General features: G+C 40.8%; 1 protein-coding gene across 12 annotated transcripts in view; it reads right to left on the bottom strand.

The window, feature by feature from the left end:
• CCDC88A (coiled-coil domain containing 88A) overlaps positions 1-24,903 on the bottom strand; it is an 87,500-nt gene that overhangs the window by 61,609 nt on the left and 988 nt on the right. For all 12 annotated transcript variants that reach the window (XM_065682493.1, XM_065682494.1, XM_065682495.1 and 9 more), the window contains exons 3-4: positions 24,689-24,789; positions 3,790-3,898 (exon numbers count right to left, since the gene is read on the bottom strand). In XM_065682493.1, the coding sequence (XP_065538565.1) occupies positions 3,790-3,898; positions 24,689-24,789 (210 nt within the window). The remainder of the gene's footprint in view (positions 1-3,789; positions 3,899-24,688; positions 24,790-24,903) is intronic.

The raw sequence follows: 24,903 nt of genomic DNA, 5'->3' as shown, positions 1-24,903 counted from the left end.
AAACCATATCTCAATTAACACTAGACTGAAAAACACATACTCTGATTGCACACACCTAAGACATTATGAGAAGGGAGAAAATAGCTTTGACCTACTCAAACATCATGAATTTCAAACATTACTTTTGTATCCTAGTCTATTCTATTCTATGATCCTGAGATCTTGACAAAGCCAATTTTCAAACAAAAAAAAAAAACATATATGAAGTGCCCCACAGGAAGTTTTAAATCAATATAAAGAACAGGCAAAATGTAAGGAATTCAATGAGTATTTATAGATACTACAAAAGAAAATTACATATGTTAAGAAGTGGGGGCTTGGTGGGTTTTTTGTTTTGTTGTAATAGCCCAAATAATTCCATGATGCTTATTATTATGTATTATTATTATAAAGCTTTTCTTATTGTGAAGCACAGTAACAAGCAGGGATAACCAAAGGATGTATCTTCTAAGGATCAATGCCATTATCACCTCTTACAACACTTTTACCCTGCTTCAAAGATGTCTATCACCTTTTCTGTCACACGGTGCTAACTTGCATCAGTAAGCCTGGTACAACTGCTCTCAATTTGTGTTTCTTCTATTAAAAACCTGCAATTGGAACTCGTGTGTTCCAAAATTCACATACTTCACTGTTGTTTAACCTGCAAAAATAAACTAAACCTATTTACAGAATCCTGCTTGTATAAACTTTTAGTGTTCATTAGCATTTATTCTATTAAAGATTCGCACATCATCTGCCAATGAGGCTGACAGAGCACTCTTGGGGCTCACTATTAAACCTCCCAAGCCCACCGAAACTTATAAGGGGATCAGTTCTCCTGAATCAGCTGCTTCACACGCTTACAGGCTCAAAAGACTCGTTTGGGACCTAGTAAGATGCTGAAAGCAAATAAAGCAGCTTCCTTGGTAAAAAGACTTGCAATTCTAAGTACAAAGAAGAACAAAGCTGACACAGGAACCAAAACGCTTGTATAATCTCACATAACATTCTAATTTTGAATGTTGTATAAGTGCAGGTTTTTTGATAAATGTATTTAAAACACTAATGGAATAATTTGCTAAACAAATGTTTTCCACAGATGTCATAAAAACCACATAGAACAAACCAGCACGGACAAGCTCACAATAAAAAGTTCATAGAACAGTTTGGGTTTGGAAGGACATCCAAAGCTCATCTAGTCCAACTCCCTGCAATGAACAGGGATGTCTTCAACTAGATCAGGTTGCCCAGAACCACATCCAGCCTCGCCTGGAATGTCTCTGGAGATGGTGCAGCCACCACCGCTCTGGACAACCTGTGCCAGTGTTTTACCACCCTCATTGTAAGAATTTCTTTCTCACATCCAGCCTGAATTTTCTCTCTTTTAGTTTAAAACCACCACCCCTCATCCTATTGCAACAGGCCCAGCTAAAAGGTCTCTCCCCATCTTTCTTATAGGCCCCTTTTAAGTACTGAAAGGCCACAAAAAGGTCTCTCTCTAGATTTCGCAGTTAGGATAACATAATGCTAAAAATTAAAAGTCCCCTTACAATTAATGTTTTATTCCTACTGCAATATTCCAGACATTGTTTAATCTTGTACCTCAAGACAGTGTTTACTGACATGTTTGACTACTCTCAGATCTCAGGAAGCCCATTGAGAACATACACCTAGCATGATACCTGTACAGCTTTCTGAAGCCCTCAGGTGTGAGGGCTCATGCCTCTGCTCTGCCAAGGTGTACCCCAGGCTAGGAGTGGCCTCTCAGCCTGATTACAAGGCATCCATCAAGCACTAGCTTTTCTGCCTTGGGTAATTTTACAGGTGACAGGAACTAACTTGACTCCTTCTTGAAACTGAGCATGCTATGCTACCCTGCTAACCCACGGAGGGGCTGTGGGGAAACACTCCATGTGCTAGGCTGCACTATGCTTGAGAGGCAACACAGCCTACAGTTCATCCTTCATCACTGCTTTCCAAATCCAGTGAACTACCACAATGTGTAAAGCTCCCTGCACACATGTGGGCATCGCTGAGTGACCATCAACACATGGAAAAAGCAATTTTACGTTTGAACAAGTGTTGCAGATTGGCTACTAAATGTCTTTACTCCTACTCAAATACCAGACCTGCAGTGCTTGCACGTAGCTTCACTTGTACTGTGTGGGGAGGCTGGCATCTCACAAGCCTCAGAGAGTGAGGAAGGAAAGAGGGAGAAAGTGTATGCAGTTCCATATAGCTTACACTTACACAGGACAAACTTGAACCACTAAAGGCCTGGTGCCTCATTTTAACATTTATTAAGAATACTTTTTTATTTTTAAAAAGCTATAATAAAATGTTTCTAACAAAGGTTTGGAGTCATTCCAAGATAAGCTACCTAAACACAAGCAATTCTGCCTGATAGCATTGCTGATACTATAAAGCCAAAGCAGCACAGGGAATGCTTTGTGTTCAAAGAAAGATCAATCCTGCCAGTGTTCGACCAGTTGTGAAATACTAATGCCTGGTTGAAAATTAGTACCATCAGGAAATAGAGAAGCATATGGGTCTTTGCAGCAGCACTTAGATCCACATATAGTAGCTGCCAAGTAAAGAACAATGTGAAGTATGCATATGTGTAAAGTGTGAGCTAGAAAGATGTACAGTGGTTGACCACTGCAGGAAGTGACAGCTGGGAATTGTCAGTGCACTTTGGAGTTTCTGAAAACACACTGTGTACACATGAGGCAAAGCATACATCAGTGCAGGCTCTGCCATGATGCAGTGCCAGAGGTAGATCAAAGATTTTCTCCCAGATGTAGACTCTTTCAGCAAAAAGGAGCAGAGAAGTGTGGAAGGGCATTAAAAGATACACTACAAGGGATACTGATGATATCTGCAGTGCATTCCTATTTTGTAACAGTCTCCCAATACCTAAAGGGACTATAAGAAATCAGGAGACAGACTATTGACAAGCACCTGTACAGACAGGCCAAGGGGAATGGCTTTAACCTGCCCGAGGGGAGACTGAGATGAGCTCTTAGGCAGAAGCTCTTCCCTGTGAGGGTGCTGAGGCGCTGGCACAGGGTGCCCAGAGAAGCTGTGGCTGCCCCATCCCTGGCAGTGCTCAAGGCCAGGTTGGACACAGGGGCTTGGAGCAAGCTGCTCCAGTGGAAGAGGTCCCTGCCCATGGCAGGGGTTGGAAGTGGATGAGCTTTAAGGTTCCTTCCAACCCCAACCATTCTATGATTCTACTACAGTGTGCCCATGTGTACACCACTCTCTCCAGGCTAGAAAGGAAGGTACCAGGTCTTACCTATTACACAAAATACACAAAAATTAAATGCCTATTTTACAGCTCTAGATTAGATAAGCACTGCATTTACTATGAATTCCTATTTGATCATTATCACCTCACTGATATTTCCTCCTGAAAATTAAATCAATTCTAAGCCCAATAAATTTCACCACATTTCTCTTACAAAGATTCCAATGATAACACTAAATGTACATGCGATGACTTCTGCAATAGGCACAAAACTTGCTTCAACTCAAAAATACCAACCAATACTGCTTAATGTACTATATGAGTATTCAAACATGAAGAATATCTATTATATAAACAGATCATCATCACTCATATCCAAGTGTTTCCAGACTACTACCATAGCTGCAAATTAACGATGATGAAAAACGTGACCAGATTTATAAACCACCCATGAAGTATCTCAAAATATTAATCTTATTTTTGTTATTAGGCATAACTATAAAAGAATACTCAAAAACAATTCCAGGCAAAGCACAATACAAGAAACAACTACTGACCTGATAGTAAGTTTTTATTTGTTTCACCAAAATAGACAGGTTTTGAATCCTTAGTGATGCATCATTGTTTACTTTTTTGTTTATCCTCTGATTAGCAGACTTTGGATTACTGGAAAAAGAAAGAAAGGATAAATTAAACGCACTGAACATTAATCTCTAATGCGCTCTCTATAAAACAAATGATACAGTTAATGTGCCAGCATAACAGCTTCTTGTCTTCATCACCACGCCTCTTTTCTTTTTTTCCCCTCCACAAGTAAAGGAGGAGCTGTAGAAGCGACTGCCAAAGGCAGAAAGAAACAACTTAATAACTTGAAACATGTGTCTCTGATAGAGCTACTCAGCTTAGCACCCTTTTTGGCTATTAGTGGAATATGTAATTGGGAGCACCCATCACAATTACAGGAGAACGAATACGAGAAGAAAGTTTTTGTGGCTCTGGCTCTGCACTTCTCCCTGACAGAATACAGAAAGCAGAACACAGCTGTAATGTAAATATCCCAGCATATACACTGCAGACATCAGGAATCATTCTCACTGATGCAGACAATTACCAATAACAGAATTCAGTCTGGCTACATTATCAAATATCTATATACTGGAAAGCTGTATGATGCTATTTAACTATCATGAGGCACAAAGCCAGAATGTAACTTTCAGAACAATGAGCAATATGAAATCCATCACACCAGCACATACTAAATTATCTCACAGTTATTTACAGCTCAGTGAAATCTGTCAACAAAGGCATTATTAATTGGAGTTATTGTCACGTATTCTCACATACTACCAGATTTTCCCCTGGTTTATCCTGGCTTCAAAGAGGAAATCAATCCATTTTTCCTTCACAAAGCAGAAAGGATCTGAGGAAATGCAGATGAGTCAGCCTTTTTCAATACCTCATAACATACCAAGTTATTAGTCACATACAAGACAGGGTGACAATCACTCATGATTTTTCAGGGAAAACAATGCAGAATCAGTGCAGCTCTCCCACACCCTGTACAGAACTCAAAAGTTAAGGTCAGTGTGAAGTATCTTAACTTTTACAAAGACACTTAATACAGTTGCCCAACACAACTTTGGATATTTAATGATATTATGGCATTGTTTAATGACATTACTGTCAGATAAGTGTGCAGCTGGCTGGGACACTACACTCAAACTACTAATTTCTCACTGTCACACTGGAGGTTCCTGCAGGGGTGTGTGTCTGCTGGGTCTGGTTTCGGTCAACACTGTCAGTAACGATTTAGACAATGGAATACAGAACACTCTTACCAGAACTGCCACTGGCAAAAATGGGGAGGAATAAAAAAATCAAACCAACACACACAAAACTTCAAAGAACATTCTGGCAGTTGAGAACAATCACAATAAAGTGCAAAGGTGGTGTGACAGCAGTATAGTAGAATTCAATAACAACACGTACTGGAAAGGGATTATAGTCAGGAATCAAATGCAGAAAGAGGAGTAACTTGTTATAATACAAAAATGACCTGAGTATTATAGTGGACACAACCAAATACTAAGGCAAAAGAATTTACCAAATTTGCCAAAAAACCTTAATTCTTCAATTTTTTAGCACAAGTATTGTTTAAATAGAGGTACCTTAAGAGGGTCTACAAGAAACCTGGAGAGGGGCTTTGGACAAGGGCCTGGAGGGACAGGGCAAGAAGAATGGCTTTAACCTCGCCAGAGGGGAGACTGAGCTGAGCTCTTAGGCAGAAGCTCTTCCCTGTGAGGGTGCTGAGGCGCTGGCACAGGGTGCCCAGAGAAGCTGTGGCTGCCCCATCCCTGGCAGTGCTCAAGGCCAGGCTGGACACAGGGGCTTGGAGCAAGCTGCTCCAGTGGAAGGGGTCCCTGAGCTTTAAGGTCCCTTCCAACATGGGGTTCTATACACGGTACAGATGATGTTTCAGTTACTAGACAGTCACACTCCAGGGAAGGGCTGCATTTGTACCTGTTCCACAGGTGAATCACCTGGGTTCTAAGCAGCATGTAAAGGCTCATCACAGCCTTTCCCCAGTCACCTGGGTGCACTGTATTGCCAGGTTACACACAGGTCCACATGCCCCTGGAGAGCAGGAACTGCCTATTGAACAGCACATTCAGAACACAGTGTATTTATTCCCACAGAGTTCCTCAGAAGGAGAGTGAATGGAGCAGGTTACAGGTCAGCATGAGCTGTCTTGGCAGAACACCCAGAACCTGCAACCTGAATACCAGATGCTATTGATGCACACAAGCTGAAGGCTGCGCAGAGGACACCAGAAAAAGGATGTACACTGTACAGAACATATGTAAAGAAACTACATGTAAGCAGCCCACATAATTCATATACGTGTGACTCATATGCTTCTATACAGATACTCAACTGTAATGTGTAAGTGTAAACCACCTGCATCCCAAACTGAGCTATTCCCTCTACTCCACTGAACTTCGTAGCATTATGATTTATTCTGATGCAATTTATCACTTTGATTGGTAGTTTCACGTGTAAACAATATTTACATGTAAGTTACCTACACAAACTTTAATTTACCTTTTACAGCTTTTCTTGGTTTTAGCATGCTAGACATTTAGGGAGATATATCTATATTGTTTTCTTCAGTTTACTGCTATCAGAATTTCCTGGTTTGTAAGCATGGACAGAAATAACATAAAAAAATAATACAGGGAAAGGAAGTGAGATCACACATAAAACGCACCTCCAACACAGTCACTTTTAGAAGAAAAGCAGTAAGCTTAGCATCTTTTTTCTCACATATATTAATATAAATCTAGGAAAATTAGGACATGGATTCTTAAATGGGTAATTGCTCATTCCTAATGTTCATCCCCACCTTCCTAAAAATACCATAAACAAAGTACATTTTGAAATACATTACCCCAAACTATGTGACTAAGATGTCACCTTGGGTTTATTAATTCAGCCAACCTGCAGCTGCAAACAGGACTAAATGGGCTAACAATGATTATGCTTTGGAGATGTGTAGAACTGAGCACCTCTTCAAACTGAATTCATTTAAATCGGTTAAAATCAGAAGAGAAAATCCAGGACAAATCCTGCTGCCCTGCCGGCATACAGACATTAGCTGAAGTCCCCTAGTTCGTATCTCCAAATGGCCGATTTGGGCCCTTAATCTTCATCTTTAATCTTAATGACTATCAGATTATCGCCAGGCTTTTTCATCTTCAGCAGCATTTCCACAGCCATGTATTTCACATGGCTCGCCCTTTAGAGCACTCACAAAGGAGGGCACTGGAGTTTCCTGGATATTGTAATAGCTCTTATTTCAGTATCAACACAAAAATTAGTGTGCAACCACAAGAATTCAAAATACAAACGTCATAAAAGCTCAGGCTTTCCACTTCCTCATTTCAAAAGCTTTACTAGAAAATTTAGATCTTGTAAGAACAAAAACTTTACCATTTGCATAGCACTATGTCTTCATTATGAGTATGTAAACATACCACCGTGTTAGGCCACAACAACCCCATGCAACACTCCAGGACTGGGGAAGAGCGGCTGGAAAGCTGCCCATGGAAAAGGAGCTGGGGGTGCTGAGTGATGGAGCTGAACACGAGCAGCTTGTGCCCAGGCAGCCAAGAAGCCCCCAGCATCCTCGCCTCGATCAGCACCAGTGCGGCTGCAGGGCCAGGGCAGGGATTGTGCCCTTGCACTGGGCACTGGTGAGGCCGCACCTCGAATCCTGTGTTCAGCTCTGGGTCCCTCACTACAAGAGAGACATTGAGGGGCTGGAGCTGGGCCAGAGAAGGGAATGGAGCTGGTGCAGGGCCTGGAGCCCAAGTGTGATGGGAACAGCTGAGGGACCTGGGGGGTTCAGTCTGGAGAAGAGAAGGCTCAGGGGGGACCTGATGGCTCCCTACAAGTGCCTGACAGGAGGATGGAGCCAGGAGGGGCTGGGCTCTGCTCCCAAGGAACAAGGGATGGGACAAGAGGAACCGGCCTCAAGCTGCCCCAGGGCAGGTTTAGATGGAGCTGAGGAACAATTCCTGCCCCAGAGGGTGCTCAGGCATTGGAACAGGCTGCCCAGGGCAGGGCTGCAGGCACCACCCCTGCAAGTGTTCACATACCTTGGAGAGGAGGCCTCAGTGCCATGGGTTAGTGGTGGCCTCGGCAGTGCTGGGGGAATGGCTGGACTTGATGGTCTGAAAGGTCTTTTCCAACCTTGTGGTTTTTGTGATTCTGTAAGTCTTTACACATTTTTAATACAAATTGTTCATATACCAATAGTACAAATGGGAAATTAACACAGAAACAAATTCCTGAACAGTGCCTAAGATATTGGTGTGGAAGAATTAACAAATGGGCAGATAGAGCCCGAGATTTCTTGGGACACAAATTCTTAGTTCCACATCTTTGGCACCACTGCTATCTTCATGTTCTTGTGAGAGATTGAACTGAAATCAGACTCCACCATCCACTATCTCGAAGATGGGCATGAGAAGCTGAGATAGGACTCCACTGTCCATTGTCTGAGAGATGGATGGGAGGAGTTGAGATAAGATCCCAGTGTCCATTGCCTGAGAAAAGGGTGTGAGGAACTGAAATGGGACTCCACCATCCATTGCCTGAGAGATGGGTGGGAGGAGTCAAGACTCTTTCATCCATTGTCTCAAGGACTGGTGTGAGGAATTGCTACAGACACACAGCTGAAGAGCTGGCTGCAAGGCCAGTGAAACTGGTCCACGAGTGCAGTACATGAAATTAAGAACACAGGTATTCCCCCCAACTCATAATAAAAGGGGGAAAAGGTAATGACCATTGGGACACCCACCTCCGACAATTACTATGGACCCTGGGGGACTCCCACCACCAAGGACAAGTACGGACCCTGAGGACACTGCTGGATCCATGGTGGTGACTCTCTCTCTGCAACCCCAATCTTTGCTTCATTTTTATCTTTTTCCAGTCTGCCCTATTGCTACCTCTTTTTTATAATAGTTTTCTTGTTTATAATAATAGTCTTTTTTGTAACAAACCAACTGATTGATTACAGTCCTTGACCTCACTTGCGTCTCAATTTCACTCTTGGGATCATAAACAGAAGAGGTCTGACACTGGGGCTTCCTCCAGTTAGACCCTGACAGTTCTGCAGGACAATATTTCACTACAGGGATTCATATACACCAAAGACAGAACATATGAGCTTTGTGTTTTATTTGATGTTACAAACATAAATCCTTGAAGTCAGATCAGGAATAGCAAGATGTCATTATACTGGTACCTGGATGTTGCTCCTGAACACCAGCATTTCCCCTCACAGTACAAAAGTAAGTAATTCACATCTCACATGTGAGCACTACAGATACAATGGAATCTGGGCACTTACAGAACACTTTAGTGGACGCTTGGCAACAGCATCACTGCAAATCATTCTTATGATTCATCTTCTCCATCATAATCCTTAGAAAACCAACAGCATATTAATCAACTCTACCAAATTATACACTGCCAAAGATAGTTAGATATTCTGTTGATACGTATCAACTGCTGCTGAAAGTAAAGCAACATTCATTTATTTCCACCAATTCAACCCACATATCCCCCTCTCTCTGTAGATATATTTTTTCTTATGTTGTGCATACCTGCATCTATCAAGACCAACTCACTTGCTGACAAATTCCTTACACTTTATGAAAATTCCAGGCTTCTTTTTTGATAAAAGTTATACTGTTCTGGATCAAAAGGATTCATTCCTGTATCTCAGAACAGAAAGCATTCAACCTCGGCATTTTCTTTTTGGCATGAATTGCAGGCAGGAGTTTACGGAGGCTGAATTTTGCTGGGAAAACTTGGGCCACAGATGTGCTCTGGAACTGTATCTTTACCACTTGAAAAACCCCCTCACAGGCCAGTTATATGATCCTGTGCTAGTGCAGACTATCACCAAGCAAAATCAGAATGTCAGCCCCAGGACAACCTGGTGCACAGAATTAACTGCATTTCTCCAAAAGATTACAACACCAGGTCCACCAGAAAACCAGACCTCAGAGTTCCCTTGACATTTCTCAACAGAACTTTAAAACAGATTGTGGTAACAGGAAGTTTAACCCCTTGTTTTTGAGGGCTAATAAAGTTAGTTACTTAAATATCAGTACTAACATTAATCTCTACCAATCATTTCTAATGCAGTTAAACATAGAAATAGAGTGGTTTGGGTTGGAAAGGACCTTAAGATCATTCAGTTCCAATCCCCTGCCACAGGCAGAGACACCTCACACCAGACTGTATCGCCTGAGGCCTTAAACATTGCCAGGGATGGAGCATTTACTCCTTTGGGCACCCTGTGCCAGTGCCTCACCACCCCTGCAGTAAAGAACTTCTTCCTTATACCCAACCTAAACTTCCCTGTTTCAGTTTGAACCCATCACCCCTTGTCCTATTGCTACAGTCCCTGATGAAGAGTCCCTCTCCAGCATCCTTGCAGCCCCCTGCAGATACTGGAAGCTGCTCTGAGGTCTCCACACAGCTTCTCTTCTCCAGGCTGAACAGCCCCAATGTTCTCAGCCTGTCTTCATACCGGAGGTGCTCCAACCCCTGATCATCCTCATAACAACGTAACGCACTATAGCCTTTGGGAAGTTTTATTTCCTTGATTTTGTAATTTTTGGTAAAGATTGTTGTATTGGTTCGCTATCCTTCAAACAAGGGGGGTAAGCTGTCATTGCCACTCTCACTCAATACATGTGAGCAATGACTAGGGTGATTTTTACTCAGAAAAAAAACTTCCTCTAACTCTTCCTGGAGTGATATCCTGCTCTCAATACCCTCCTGTGCAAATACCTTTCCTTTACCTCTCTGCTATGGTCATTTAAATCTTTCTAACCACATTATGTCATTCAGTGATTATAAACACAGGATGTTAATAGGCTCCCTACTAAAATGACCCACCTGTTGAAACATAAACATCTAAAATAGAGACCAGTTGATAGAAGAATCTTTCAGTGTTTGCGTTCCTTCATCCACAGTCACTGATTTCTAGCTTTCAGATTATGTCTGAACTGTCAGTTCTGACTTGCAGAGTGCATTGAACAGCCAGACCAGACCTGACAGATCACTTCTCACACTGTGCACTGTTACCAAAAGAGCTGTGATTAGGTCCTTCAGCAGGAGATTTATTACTGTAAAAAGTAAACCCACCTTCATTCCCAATACTGATAACCAGGTCTCATTTCCTCTGAGCCTCCAACTTTAAAGCTCAGTAGTCTCCTTAAACCACAAAACACCATTTTAAATTATCTTCAGTTAGTCAATACAGTCCATCTTCTTAAATATTGATGTCTTAACTCATTCGTCTCCCAGAGGAAATAACACAGCACAATGTTAGCTACAAGTTTTCCATTATATGCTGTTTGTATAATTGTAATTTGTCAGTCTGGTCCAAGCCAGGAACAGACATACTAATTTTCTCACCAAGCACTTGAAATAACTAATCAAATTTGCCTATTTTTTCATACAGAAAGATAAAGTTCTAAACATAAGCCACCAGAATCCGTACTTTCAAGAGCATGCATCTTTAAATCTGTTCACATTTTCTTGGCAACTAATTTATAACAGATTTTAATAAATTACTTGTATTATAATGAATTATTTAATTTCTATGACTAAGAAAATGTTGCAGTAATTACATGTTAATACCAAACAGTTTTGCTCATTAGGATACATTTGGTGCAATACCACTGAAATAAACTGGTATGTGCTATTGGGAATAAGATGCAAATCAAATATTTTGAAAAGAAATCAGATCTAAAATAGACCTTTGTAAAAGACATCTTTAAAAAAGACTTTTTAAACAATATGAGATTGTAATGGCTACTGTGCTTGTTACACTGTAAATACTGTTAAGGCAAATATATGCTCTAAACTGCTTTTATTAGGTGGAGATACTGAACTGCTTCAGCAGCAAATAGCCTGGCAAAATAGGGCAAATCTGTCCGGAAGTCAATAGGAAGCAGAGCAGTAAAAGATACCCTTAAGCAATTTTACATTTAAGAGCAACCTACTTATGACAAGATACATTAATTTCAATGCAGTAAAACCAGACAGGAGCATCTATCCCAATAATGCATTAGTTTAAAACTCCTGATTAGAGAACTTCAGTGATTTTGAAATCCTACCAGTTTCATGAGTTACAGATTGAGACCTCATATAATCAGGGATTAGGTGTCTTTAATTTTTCATTGACCAAAATCTATCAGAAATGGGAATCTGATAGCTTAATGGCTTCATGCTTAAATCTATGCAGACTGCAAACCAGTTGTGTCCCCTCCTGCCATCTGTTCCTTGATGGTGCTTCATGATTAACTCTAGTATTACAACGCACTCTAATTCTAAATATATCATTGTTTGAATGAATTTGTTCAATATAGTGAAATGCTGAAACAAGCACTTTGGAAGAAATTCTCCAAAAGTGTGCATCTCAAAGGGTAACATACTGACTGTTACTCTCTGTTTTAATTTACAGCAGCATAGTATTCACCTACACGTAAGTGTTGTTTGCCTAATAAAGTTGCATATTTTGCGAAGTTCCTTTAATTGAAGACTGAGGCTTATTCCTCCTCTCTGCCAAATACTTCAGTAATTACTGATACTGGATTTTTGGGATAGAGTTCAAATGATAAAGCAGCATTTCCATTATCTACTATTAGTAGGAAAAATAATACACACATACAAAATGTGGTTTGCAAAGAAATTTAATACAGCAGTGTCCTTTTACTGTGAAACCTGAAGTAAGATCAGGGCCTTCACTGGAGAATAACTGATAATCTCCACTTTGCTTCAAGCATTTGAAGCAACACCAGACAAAGCAGGTAGTTGTGGCAATGGATCTATTGGAAGCACCTCTGCATGTGGGACAAAAGGAACACTGCCCTCCACCAGTGTAGTGCTGGATCAGTTTTAAACTCATCGATCACAGCCAAAGGGTCAGCCTGCAGGATTTACTGTATCAAAGGATAGGGCAGCTTTTGAAGTACAGTATTTCAGTGGCTGAACCTTCTGACCATATATGTTCTAGAAAGGCTGGGACAAGATGGCATACTTCAAAGTCCTCCTGCATCTATCAGTATGATCAACTGCTGCTGCTTCCACGCTAAACCTATCAAAAAGATTAAAAAAATAAATAAATAAAAAATCTTAACTCCTTTGCTATACTTCCAGCACATGTTTGCCAGAATTCCTGTGTTGACAGAAATGGATTTAAATGGATGACTTCCCTAAGGACAGCAGTCCTGGGATAACAGTTGGACTTGATCTTAAAGGTCTTTTCAACCTAGTTTATTCTAAGATCCTATGACACAGACTATCCATTCTTGAACCCTGCAGAGAAGTAAGTCAACACATTCTTATCTGAAGAAGAGATGGCAATAAAGTCCCTTCACCTCTTGAAGAGTATCATGCAAGACACGCAAGCCCAAAGGCTGCAATGTACTGACGATATTCACAGAATCCCAGCCTGGTTTGGGCTGGAAGGGTCCTTAAAGCTCATCCAGCTCCAACCCCTGGCAAGGGCAGGGACCCCTTCCACTAGAGCAGCTTGCTCCAAGCCCCTGTGTCCAACCTGGCCTTGAACATTGCCAGGGATGGGGCAGCCACAGCTTCCCTGGGCACCCTGCGCCAGCGCCTCAGCACCCTCACAGGGAAGAGCTTCTGCCTAAGAGCTCATCTCAGTCTCCCTTCTGACAGGTTAAAGCCATTCCCCTTGGCCTGTCCCTACAGGCCCTTGTAAATATTGAACAACATGATGGCCCAGTGACATCACACAATGCACACAACTGATACAACTGGTGAGCCACAGTCTGACTTGCTGAAGACACAGGGGATATAATTTCTAGAGTTGCAGAAGTGTTCACTTCTGAATCCAGCTCAGCTGTTCTATCTACACAGGATCCAGTAAAAGGATGCTCTAATCCTAACTTGCAATAAGATAAGCAAACATGATTTATACTAACCACTTCTCCTTGGCTTTTCAACAGGCATTTATGATAATCTATCTCTTACTTGTAAAGTGCCTGTAGTTTTACCCTTCCAACAACAGTGTTTGAGCAGCAATCAATGCAATCATGGTCATGTAATTCTGCAGACACCTGCTTAAACATCTAAAGATACCACTACAAATGCATGATATCCTTCACCACAAAACAAGATGCCCATTACTATCTCCATTTAAGCACACTTTGCTAACTCTGCACTTGGCAAAGATTGACTGTATGTGCAGAAGTTCAGCAGCTGGTAGCAATGTTTTTTTGTTTCAAGCTAATGTGAGTTTTAGGAAGTAGGTCTGACATCAAAAGCCTTTTGGCCCGGGCACAAAACCCATTTCCCAGGATTACATCCAATATCATAAACTATCAGGAGGCCGAAGCTCTATGCTTACGTTAAAAAAAACCATGACCAAGTGGCCTACAACAAATTGATTGGCTAGTGGGGATCAAGGGGAACAGTGCCAAGAACATATGAGTAGATACTGAGCATTATGAGACAGCTTTCCTACTCTCTGCCTTACCTCTGCACCATCTGACCAGACTGAACTACTCACAGGGTAGCTGCACAGTGCGTAAGCTCTCTTGCTGGCACTCACAGCAGAGGAGCTACCGAATTACTCATGGCTAAAGTGTGCTGCAATAACTGTACCTGAAGAAGTGCCACAAGCCTTTGTGCCAAGTAACCCTGCCTCACTCTTCTCCATCAACATGGGCCTGCTGCACCTTGCACCTCAGGGCTGCTCTGACCAACACTGCTCTGCTGGATGGTCCCACCTTCAGTGGTATTATCTGAAGGAAGAGAAATCCCCTCACATCTGTGCACTCCCAGGTTTACATCTGAATGTGCAAACAGCCAGACAAAATCATAGAATCAACGGGGCTGGAAAAGACCTTTAAGATGATCAAGTCCAACTTTTATTCCAGGACTGCCAAGTCCACCACTAACTTATGGCATTAAAGACCTCAAAGTACAGTACACTCAAGAGGCTGGTGGCTGATCTTTAATGTATACCTCCCATGGTTTTAAAAAAGAAGGAGAGCCCAGAACAGACCAGATTTTCTGTCACTTTTCCTTAATGGTAATAAGGAAGATGCATGCAGGTGAGCAACATGTAGGAGAAAACAAAAGGAAATAAAACAGTTTACTTGTCATTTACTAAGCACACACTTGTATCACTGAATTAACACCCCCCAAAAATCCATACCTTCCAAGCTTACAGATCAACAGCTGTCTTTATCATCGCATAGCATGGAACAACTTTACTACTATTGTTTCAGCTTGACTGGCAGATGTACTCTTTTTCCTATCACATTATGTAAAAAAACCTCAAACAAACCTTTCTGCCAAAGACTGAAAATGGTGAATCACTACCAACTGCACTGAGTAACTCGGGTGAGCTCCCTGCAACTCTCAATGAGAACATGGAGCAGCCTCTGCTCCACAGAGAAGAGGTAAACTGGCTACCACCAAACCAAAAAGTGCCAGTAATGGAAAGGAAAATCTACAGAATCATAGAACCCCAGCCTGGTTTGGTTTGGAAGAGACCTTAAGCTCCTCCAGTTCCAACCTCGTGCAATGGGCAGGGACACCTTCCACTAAGGCAGGATGCTCCAAGCCCACTCCAACCTGGCCTTGAACACTGCCAGGGATGGAGCATTCACAACTTCCCTGGGCAACCCATTCCAGGGCCTCACCACCCTCACAGTGAAGAGCTTCTTCCTTATATCTAACCTGAACTTCCCCTGCTTCAGTTTGAACCCATCACCCCTTGTCCTGTCACTACAGTCCCTGATGAAGAGTCCCCCCTCCAGCATCCTTGTAGGCCCCCTTCAGAAGATAGGCATACCACAGAAAAAAAAAAAAAGTACTGAGGACAAGCAATACTTAAGTTTTGTACAGTTCCACTGTGTGTTATTTTCCCTCTGAGGGTCAACATTTCTTATTTCTAAAGTGAGTTTAAGCTTTCAGATCTATTTAGTCCATTCTATTTAACAGAGTAAGTGAAAACTAGTTGATTTCCTGATTAACACCTCATGTAATGGGCCATTAAAACACTGCAAATGTCTACACCCCCAATAATCCAGTGACAGAAAGATTAGCCTTACGCAAGTAAGCACTCTCCCATCTGGATCACAAGATGCAGCACGACTTGATACCAAACATCAGAAGGCATTAAAGTGAGAAAATGTTTTTACAATCTACCTTGAAAAGAACATTCTGCAAACATACAGGTTAAGTGGTCTGGAAGAAACATCAGACAGAGTTATAAAAGAAGCAGAATAGGGCCAGAAAGTTGTCATCACAGATAGGGAGCAGCAAGCAGAACAGAAGAGAAGGAAATAAACATTTATTGCCCTCAGCAAATGACATTTGTAGAGCTAATGTGCAAAGTTGTTTCACATATTAATATAAAGGAAAATAATTTATGTAGAATTTAAGACACATTTATGTATCTTCTTTACTTGAGCTTAACCACCCCCCCAAAAAAAACTCTTAAAAGATTAAGTTTGTATGTATTTTTTCTCTCCTACCTGAACTTCCAACACCACAGCACTATGCACTCTGCTTTATTTGATAATCATATTATCAAATTAAATACTTCAGGTTAGAACACAAATCTAGACTTTTCTTATGAAGGACAATAACCCTTCTGTAAGTAAGCTAATAACAATATACATCTTCATCTTTTCCTGTACCAATTCTTCAACTGCTGACAGATCTGAGCCTTTGCCCAGATTATTCTAGAGAAAGAGACAAATCCATATGCAAGGCTCCTGGAGAGACGGGGATTGCCAAAGAAAATAAGTTACATTTCTTGTAAAAATCTCATCCATGTGAGCAACTTCATTGCTTCAGCACACCAACTGAAATGCCTTGCAGATTCTGCGTGCATATCAATGCATGTACAATCTCCTACTGATTTTTATATATAGATATACCAGAAGGACCTTACCCCTGTTGACTACCTCAAGCTAGAAGATAAGCATACGTATAAGCTCTTAAAGGATTAATATTACGGCTAAGATGCAACCCAGCACTTTTTAAGTATGACATTTTTCTACATTCTACCATACATAAACTAGCATCTGTATTCTGCTTTTGTCTGGCATACACAGTACTCTCAATATACAAGTATATTCTCAAACTGCCAGGAAATTACACCTGACATTTTCTGCTCAAGGGCTGATTTAAGAAAATAAAAATACAAACAAAAACTAGAGCAAATATTTCACTGCAGCTTAAAATCAGATAAAATCCTGTAATAAGCCCAAGTAGACTCTATCTCCTACCAGTACAGGAACGGAAGCAAGTTTTCAAGTGTATCAAAATGTGCAACACATTCAAAGAGTCACTTAACACACAGGAATATAATACAAACTGTTGACAAGTTCATCCCTTACTATTTTCAAGTCTAAACATACAATGTAAGGTTATTATTGCCTTTTCTTTAGGGGAAGCCAATGGAAAACACACCAACAGTTTGGGTCAAGCAGTAGTCTTGCTTTGATTCAATGCCTTAACATACGTTAGTCCAATGAAACAAACAGGGGGCATTTTTTAAGTACTGCTTACTAACAACTGCCCAAGAGGCCATCCCTCTTTGGAGCATCTGAAGGCTGAGATACAGGACTCTAAACCAAAGCAAACAAACAAATAGAGACTCCTGCACAGTTATTACCATATAATCTCTGACCACTGAGGTCATGTGCTCTAACAAAACAGCATTTTGAAAACAGTCTTGATCCCTAAATAATTACTGCATAGGGAAAAGTGGTACAGTGTGAAAGACAAGGCAGGCAACAAATTGATATTTAGAGAAAAAGGAGGAGAAACCAAATGGAACATATGAAAGAACACAAAGCTAAAAAATCCCTTCTTAACAGAAGAAATACATAAGAAAAACCTTGAATTTACACAAGATTAAGATCTGCTTAAATGATCTTAAAATGAGCTTAAGATGTGCCCAGATGATGTGGTCATGGAGATGCTGCAAGGGCTGTAGCAGCTCTGCTCTAGAGACAGGCTGGGAGAGCGGGGCTGCTTCAGCCTGGAGAAGGCTCCTGAAGGGGAGACCTGAGAGCAGCTCCAGTGCCTAAAGGGGCTGCAGGGAACCTGGAGGGGGGCTTTGGACAAGGGCCTGTAGGGACAGGCCAAGGGGAATGGCTTTAACATGCCAGAACAGGGGAGATTGAGATGAGCTCTTAGGCAGAAGCTCTTCCCTGTGAGGGTGCTGAGGTGCTGGCACAGGGTGCCCAGAGAAGCTGTGGCTGCCCCACCCCTGACAGTGCTCAAGGCCAGGCTGGACAGGGCTTGGAGCAACTCGATCTAGTGGAAAGTGTCCCTGCCTGTGGCAGGCGGTTGGAACGGGATGGGCTTTAAGGTCCCTTCCAACACAAACCATACTAGGATTTAGCAACCAATTTGTCAATGTACTAGATTAGTTTTCAAAAGAACTATCAAGAGCACAGCAATACTTGGCAAAGGTTTGTGGTGTAGAGATCCCCAGACCAGTCATGATACTTGAAGAAATGCAGCCTTGCCAGGGGAAGATGCAAGCTGATCAGCACAGGCAAGACATCTGTAGCTAATCCAAAATTCTGGAATTTACTGCTGTTATACAACAAAGAAATATGTCAACATCGTAGGGTGGCTCAAGGCATCTCAGCCACCTGGGCAAATTGGCCTTTCTGGTACAAAAAGTAGAGCAAAAGCAGCTGTGTTTTGCCTTTTCTTACAACACAGGGAAACAGGACAGCCACAGCACAGAAGCAGAGGCAGGTAAAGAGCAAAGTCAGCTCCACAAACAGAAATATCACAGACAGCCATAACTGGAACTAGAAAGCTCACCCAGCCTGAATGCTGGGCGCTGCAAAGGGCAAATGATGCTTAGATGAACCACTCAGCCATCACGCCTGAACTGCTACAGCACACAGCACAGCCACTACTGCCAAACAGGGGAGATGTCTTCCTCTGGCTCAACATCACACTCGTGGTGTTCCCCACATGGTCCTCTGACTTCAGCTAAAGCCAACTCAACCTTGGGTAACAACAGCTCTATTTAGTAGTGCTGCACTGTGTTCTCTGGCTGCACCTCCTCCATTATTCTGCTCAGGCACCTCTGCTGTGTAGTCTTCCAATGCAGCATCCCTGTGTCTCTACAAGCAAAACAGCCCTCAGCTATTCAGGAGATGGTGTGTCAGCACACTCTTACCTTTATGAAACACATAATATATAGCCTAGAAAGCTCTCAGTAGGTTCATTTCATTATTCTACAGCATATAGAATGTGAGTGAAATGCAAAATAAACTGAAAATAAAACTGTAAAACCATAATGAATATGTTGTTCCCTTGCCAGAGTATTTTCCTTGCTGAAACAAGTTAGTTTGATTTTAGATCTTTCAACCAAGACTGCTATTTTTGGAGCAGGCAGGTAGACTCAAGGGAGCATCTCTGTATGTATTAGGAAATGCTTTTTTAACTCAGCTTTTATTCCCTGGACACAGGTACTGCTACCAGCCTGGACTAAGGATGGGATAAGTAGTACACTACCAAAAGAAACAAGGAGACAGAGCGAAAGAGACATACTCAAGATAGCACATGCAGAAGAGATAAACAAGTGGATGCATACATGCAGAGGAAGATTGTTTACTTCCTGATCTTTAAAATACTGCAAGAAACTAAAGTGAACCACAGAACAGTTTACTAAATCAGAGCAGACAGGATGAAGGAAAGCAGACACCAACTGTAGAAAAAAAAATACAAAAGCATAAAAAACCCTAATCAAACTTAACGCATAAGCAAAGAGCAAATACTTTAAGCATTCCACATTCAAGCCACACTTCCCTTTAGCCATGAAAGGCCCAAACACCTCAGAAGTATAGGTATGTTCCCTTCATTTGCCCAATTCAAAGTTCACTGCAAAATTAATCATCATTACACCTTAAGAACTACCCTTTCCTTTTTTGTAATCAAAAGGTTGTAATTCCAGCAAACTTGACCATGGTGCACATTCTTCTGGATACCTCAGAATTTGCTTCTTTACAAGAAAAATGAATGTCATAAATCCAGCTTTCCTTAAGAAAAATGTAGGCTCTACAGCTGCAAAACCACTCTTAGGAGCAAGAACTCTCACCAGCTACTACAGTGACATCTACCTTCCTTGTGTGGAAGCCTGACAGCTGAAAGGTGTGAGTCAAATCCATTTGCTTCAAGAAGGTGAGAAAGGTACAGACTTCATAATATTTGACTTTTCTTTAAAGTACATGCTCACAATTTTACTGCCAAACTCAATTTCATTTTCCCAAAGCCTTTTTTCCCCACCTGAAGCTGCCTCTTGCCAGTTGGTCTTCTTCTCACAAAAGAGTTAACTGCATGCTCCTGAAGCCTTCCACACAGACAGGCAGCTGGCTCAAGCACTAGAGATGGAGTCCAGTTTTCAGGGAAAGATATATGCAAGCCAGAAGTATGGGCTGGCAAGCTCAATTGCTTGGAAAAAAGCATACAACTTGAGACTTAAGAGCTCAGAATAAGACTCAATGAAGTACTCTACACATTCTAGGCACACACCAGAGTGATGGAAGGAACGAGTCAGCCAGTCCACCTGGAAAATTCTATGGGTGTGAAACACAGGCATGTGGATCCAGCCAGTGAAAAACAGGGGGAAAGCAGCAAAGAGGAAAAAAAACAGAGCAATAAAATGCTTGATCCTTTGAAGTAGTTTTCAGCATGTCTGGATGCAACTGATATGGATAATGTTGATAAATACAGTCAATTAAGACAAGTCATGAACATAACACTGTGATGAACACAGACAGGTTCTCCAGACAGTGGATTAAATGAACCTTATTTCAGAGTTTGGTCCTATACTGGTTCTGCACACAGTATTTGTCCAATAGTTCGAACAGATCCATTTCCACAAATACAAACCATAATAAAGTAAAACCTTTAAAACTAAAATACAGTTTCTTGTTACTTGAACAAAAATTAATGGTGGTGCTAAATGCAATTAAAGTCTCAATCTCTTAATTCCTTGCAGCTGCCTATTTTTATCCAAAGGAACCAGTAAGACTCTTGTCAGTTTGGGAAACACAGTTTGTACTAAAAGACTTTCAGCATTTCTTATACAATCCTTTTGGAAGTCAATTAACATATCAGAAATGAAGATTAAAAACACTTAGAAAATGAGTGTTTCTGTAAGAAACCTCTGTCTTTTTGGATCAGAAGAGCATATAAGCAGTGCAATACTGAGGCTAAAATAAATGTGTTAGGTTCTGGAAAAACATCTCTAAGACAACTAAGTATTATTTTACTGTAATTGCACCAAGATGTGCAACAGGTGACTAAATCCATTAAAATACTGTTTCATTTATTTTACTCAAGTATACAAGCACTTCATAACATTAGAAACATTATGATATAGAAGTATAGTAAAGGTATGAAGTATTCTTGGTATGTTCCTCCACCTCCCTGCCGTGGCAGAACACCACTGCAGTGATCTCTTGAGTTCTGATTTATTTCCAAGAAGCATGACCTCCGTTTGTATCAAAGAACACAAAGATAAAGGCTCAGATTTAGAAAGACAGATGGGTTTCTATCCAGAGGTATCAGATACTGACTGATCCCAGCAGAAGGTAGGTAACCAAATACTTTTGTAGAACTGGACCTAAATTTAAACAGGAAATGAGAGACATTCTCTCAAGTTAGGAGCTAATATTGTAACACTGGAACTCTCCTTAATTAAAAATGAAATGAAATCATAATAATAAAATTGGCCTGTGGCATCTCCAGCAAAGAAAGAGCTCTTCAGATGTAAAACTGAATGGAATCTGTATAATTTTCACATGTACTAAAATGTCCAAAAACTCAAAAGCAAAAGACATAAACGGAATTCAATGAATTATTCTCTCATGTGTGAGGTACTAATAAACTCAATGCTGAGAAAACCCAACCATCTCAGTACCATTATTCTGCAACTATTCCAATGCTGACATCTGTTTCCTCTGTCTAAATCATTACAATTGATGAAAATAGATTTGGTCTAGACAAGCACAAGGAGAAATAAATGCCATACTACCACTCACTTGTAGCTGATGGAGGGCGGGATTAACTCTTTTTTTAACTGAACAAAAAGCCTTCTCCAAGTAACAAAGCCACTTTTCCTGACTGTGTAACTGTTTACAAACCATGCCTAATCCAATATTAGCACCCACTTTTACGGTCAGATAATTTGTTTTTTCAACATTTAGCAAAAATAAAGTAAGAAAGCATATATAAAGCAGGACCACAGCACCTCTAACAGCCTCCACCTGCTCTTGCTTTTAAGGGCCTTTAAAGCACCTCATGCTGCAAAAAGCTTTACAACCACAGAAAATGATCTACACCACCACCACATCACAAAGCCCTTAGCTGACAGGTATGCGCTAGCTGTATTTCCACACCAGAACAGCCTTAGTATCTCAAAACTGGTGCAAATAGTAAGCGCTATATAACACAAGTCATGTAAGAGAAGCAACTTCTAGTGGTGCTTTCCACATATTTCTACAAATGACACTCCTGATGACTTCTGCAGGAACATTTCTCTGTAGCTTTTAAGAGAGCCACAGCTCCTAACCACAGAACTCGAGGTCATGTGAATTAAGTCAGTGAGGGCTTAAAAGAAAAATTACCCAAAACATAACATTCTGTAGCAAAATATTTTGCTTTTGACATCACATGATACAAATTTTTCTGCCCCATTTTCTCAACATACAGCAGTTAAGACTGAAAGGGAAAGGGAGAAATACTAATAAAATGGGAAAATACTGAAAATAAGTTACAGAGATGAGTAGTTGGAGCTGCATCTTTGAAATGTTTTTGCAAATGAAGATGTGTTTAATAGGTGGCTATTCAAAGTGAACAGGACTGGAAGCTAACACGGATTTCCACAGTGACTTCACCAGAGATGGATCAGCCTGCAAAACGTGAAACATTTTTTCCCCTCTTTCAAGCCTGGCAAAAAACCCAAAACAAACTAAAGCCCTCCAAACCAGAACTGAAGTTTCCAGAACTGTACTCTTACATAGTAACCAACTGTAATACATTTCAGTCCCCAAAAAAGGTATTTTCAATGAAATACACCTTCCAGTGTAGGTACATATTTGTAAAATGAATTTTATTTATACCACACCTCTAGTTTAAGGCAGGTTTTAAGTGTTCTGGTTACCAAGCTATTTTTACATTTAAATCCCATGCGCATGTTTTTTTTTAATACACACACAACCAACTCCTAAGTTAACTACAGTAATCATTGTATGGGATGAAGAAAGCACAAAGTCAAAGCCAAATTCAAGGCACTCTGGCTTAAGCTGGGAACGTTCCCTCTCTGCAGCTTTCCATTTTACATACACATATCCCACGTAAGTATCAGATATCAATTTATACTCTTAAGTGTTCAAAAAGTTTAATTTCAAGGCTATATTCTTCACAACCACCCTGATCCAGTTCCAGTACCAAATCCAGCTTCCAAACATTTTCACCAGATACAAGCTCCACAAGTTCAGTGCATGGTCACCATTGAGAAACTACTTCATTTAGATGCAGTCCAAGAAAACAAATACATAAAATAAAAACAGCATGATTCAGTGAATGCATCACTTCAAATTCTTATTAAAATATGCTAGAAATACGCTCAAGATGTTTTTTTTCTTCCAAAAAGTTAAATTCCACTAAGTTTTCCATGCTTCTCAGTATTATATGAGTGAACACTGGGAATTTTAGCTGCACAAAAGTAGATGACAAAAGCAAATGCTGATTTCACAAGGATGCAAATTCAAACTTGAATATGGTTAATGTGTGGATCTTTCTACATAGACAAATTGTACAAGCTGAATACCAACAGCAAAAACCTTTAAAGTACTAAATATGAGTCAAAACTGTAAACAGAGTAAAAGGATGCCCATCACTGAGCAGTGTTGCTGAGGAACAGCTGTCAACACAAGCTGCTCACACACCACAACAGTATCTATCCAGCCATTCATAAACCTACATTTTTTCATACCTATACAAACAAAGACTGTATTTCTCTGTAAAGACTTAAAATGCCCCCCCCCCCCCCCCAAAAAAAAAAGGCATGGAGAAGATTTTTCCACTAGTAACACTTTTATGATTAGATCAGTAAGCACTTGACAAAAGAGTTACCCTCCAGCATTACAGTAGTGGGCAACATTCCAGTCACAACTACAATGAACAAAAAGTCACTATAAAGAAATGTTTCTAACAATCAGAGTTTTGAATAAGCAGTTTATAAAACCATGTAAAAATGTTTCATCACTGGTTCACAGCCAGAAAACATTCTATAGAGTCAACTAAAACATCAGTTTCACTGCACAACTACCTACTCTGATTTAGAACTGTGAAAAATACAGCAGGAGTTGAAGGACAGTCCGTTTGCTCAGTAAACAACATTATGTGACTCGCATATGATCCTTAAGTAGCATGTCACATGAACCAAGACATGTATTAGAATCTTATCAGCAAGCAGATTTATTCAGATTTTTGTTTACAAGCATGACTTACAGCAGAATGAACCCTTATGCTTCCCCACTGGAAACCTGGGAAACTATTTACAGTCATCCAGTTTTCCAGTAAGTTCTGCATATCGTGATTCAGCCTGCGTTACACTATACATCCTGCAAATACACCACTCGGATAGCAAACTGTGAAGAGTATCTGCTATGCTCCCAAGTCTCCTCTTAACTAACCATGTTACTACTTCAAGTATGAAAGAGAGAAACTTACCAAGGTGAATATGGGGGAGGGGAAAAAAGAGTTTTCGTATTAAATAAAACCACGCAAGAGAAAGAAGAGCAGAAAAATGAACCCAAGGCACAACTCGCACACACTTACATTTGCAGCATGACTTCGTTCAGAAACACGCCATCCACAAGCGCCACATATTCCTCCAGGTTGGTCCCATTTCCTCCAGCTAACGGTCCAAATGTCTTAACCTAAAACACAACCATCACCACCGTGACACTAACTCCACCTTGTTCCCCACCGCGAGGCGTTTATCATCAAACAATGAGCACATAAATGAGTTAAGGTGTGAGATGAATGCTTAC

The sequence above is a fragment of the Lathamus discolor genome, chromosome 5 (assembly GCF_037157495.1).
Source record: "Lathamus discolor isolate bLatDis1 chromosome 5, bLatDis1.hap1, whole genome shotgun sequence".
Taxonomy (NCBI): domain Eukaryota; kingdom Metazoa; phylum Chordata; class Aves; order Psittaciformes; family Psittacidae; genus Lathamus; species Lathamus discolor.
Note: the sequence above shows the minus strand (reverse complement) of the source record. Positions and strands in the feature narration are given on the sequence as shown.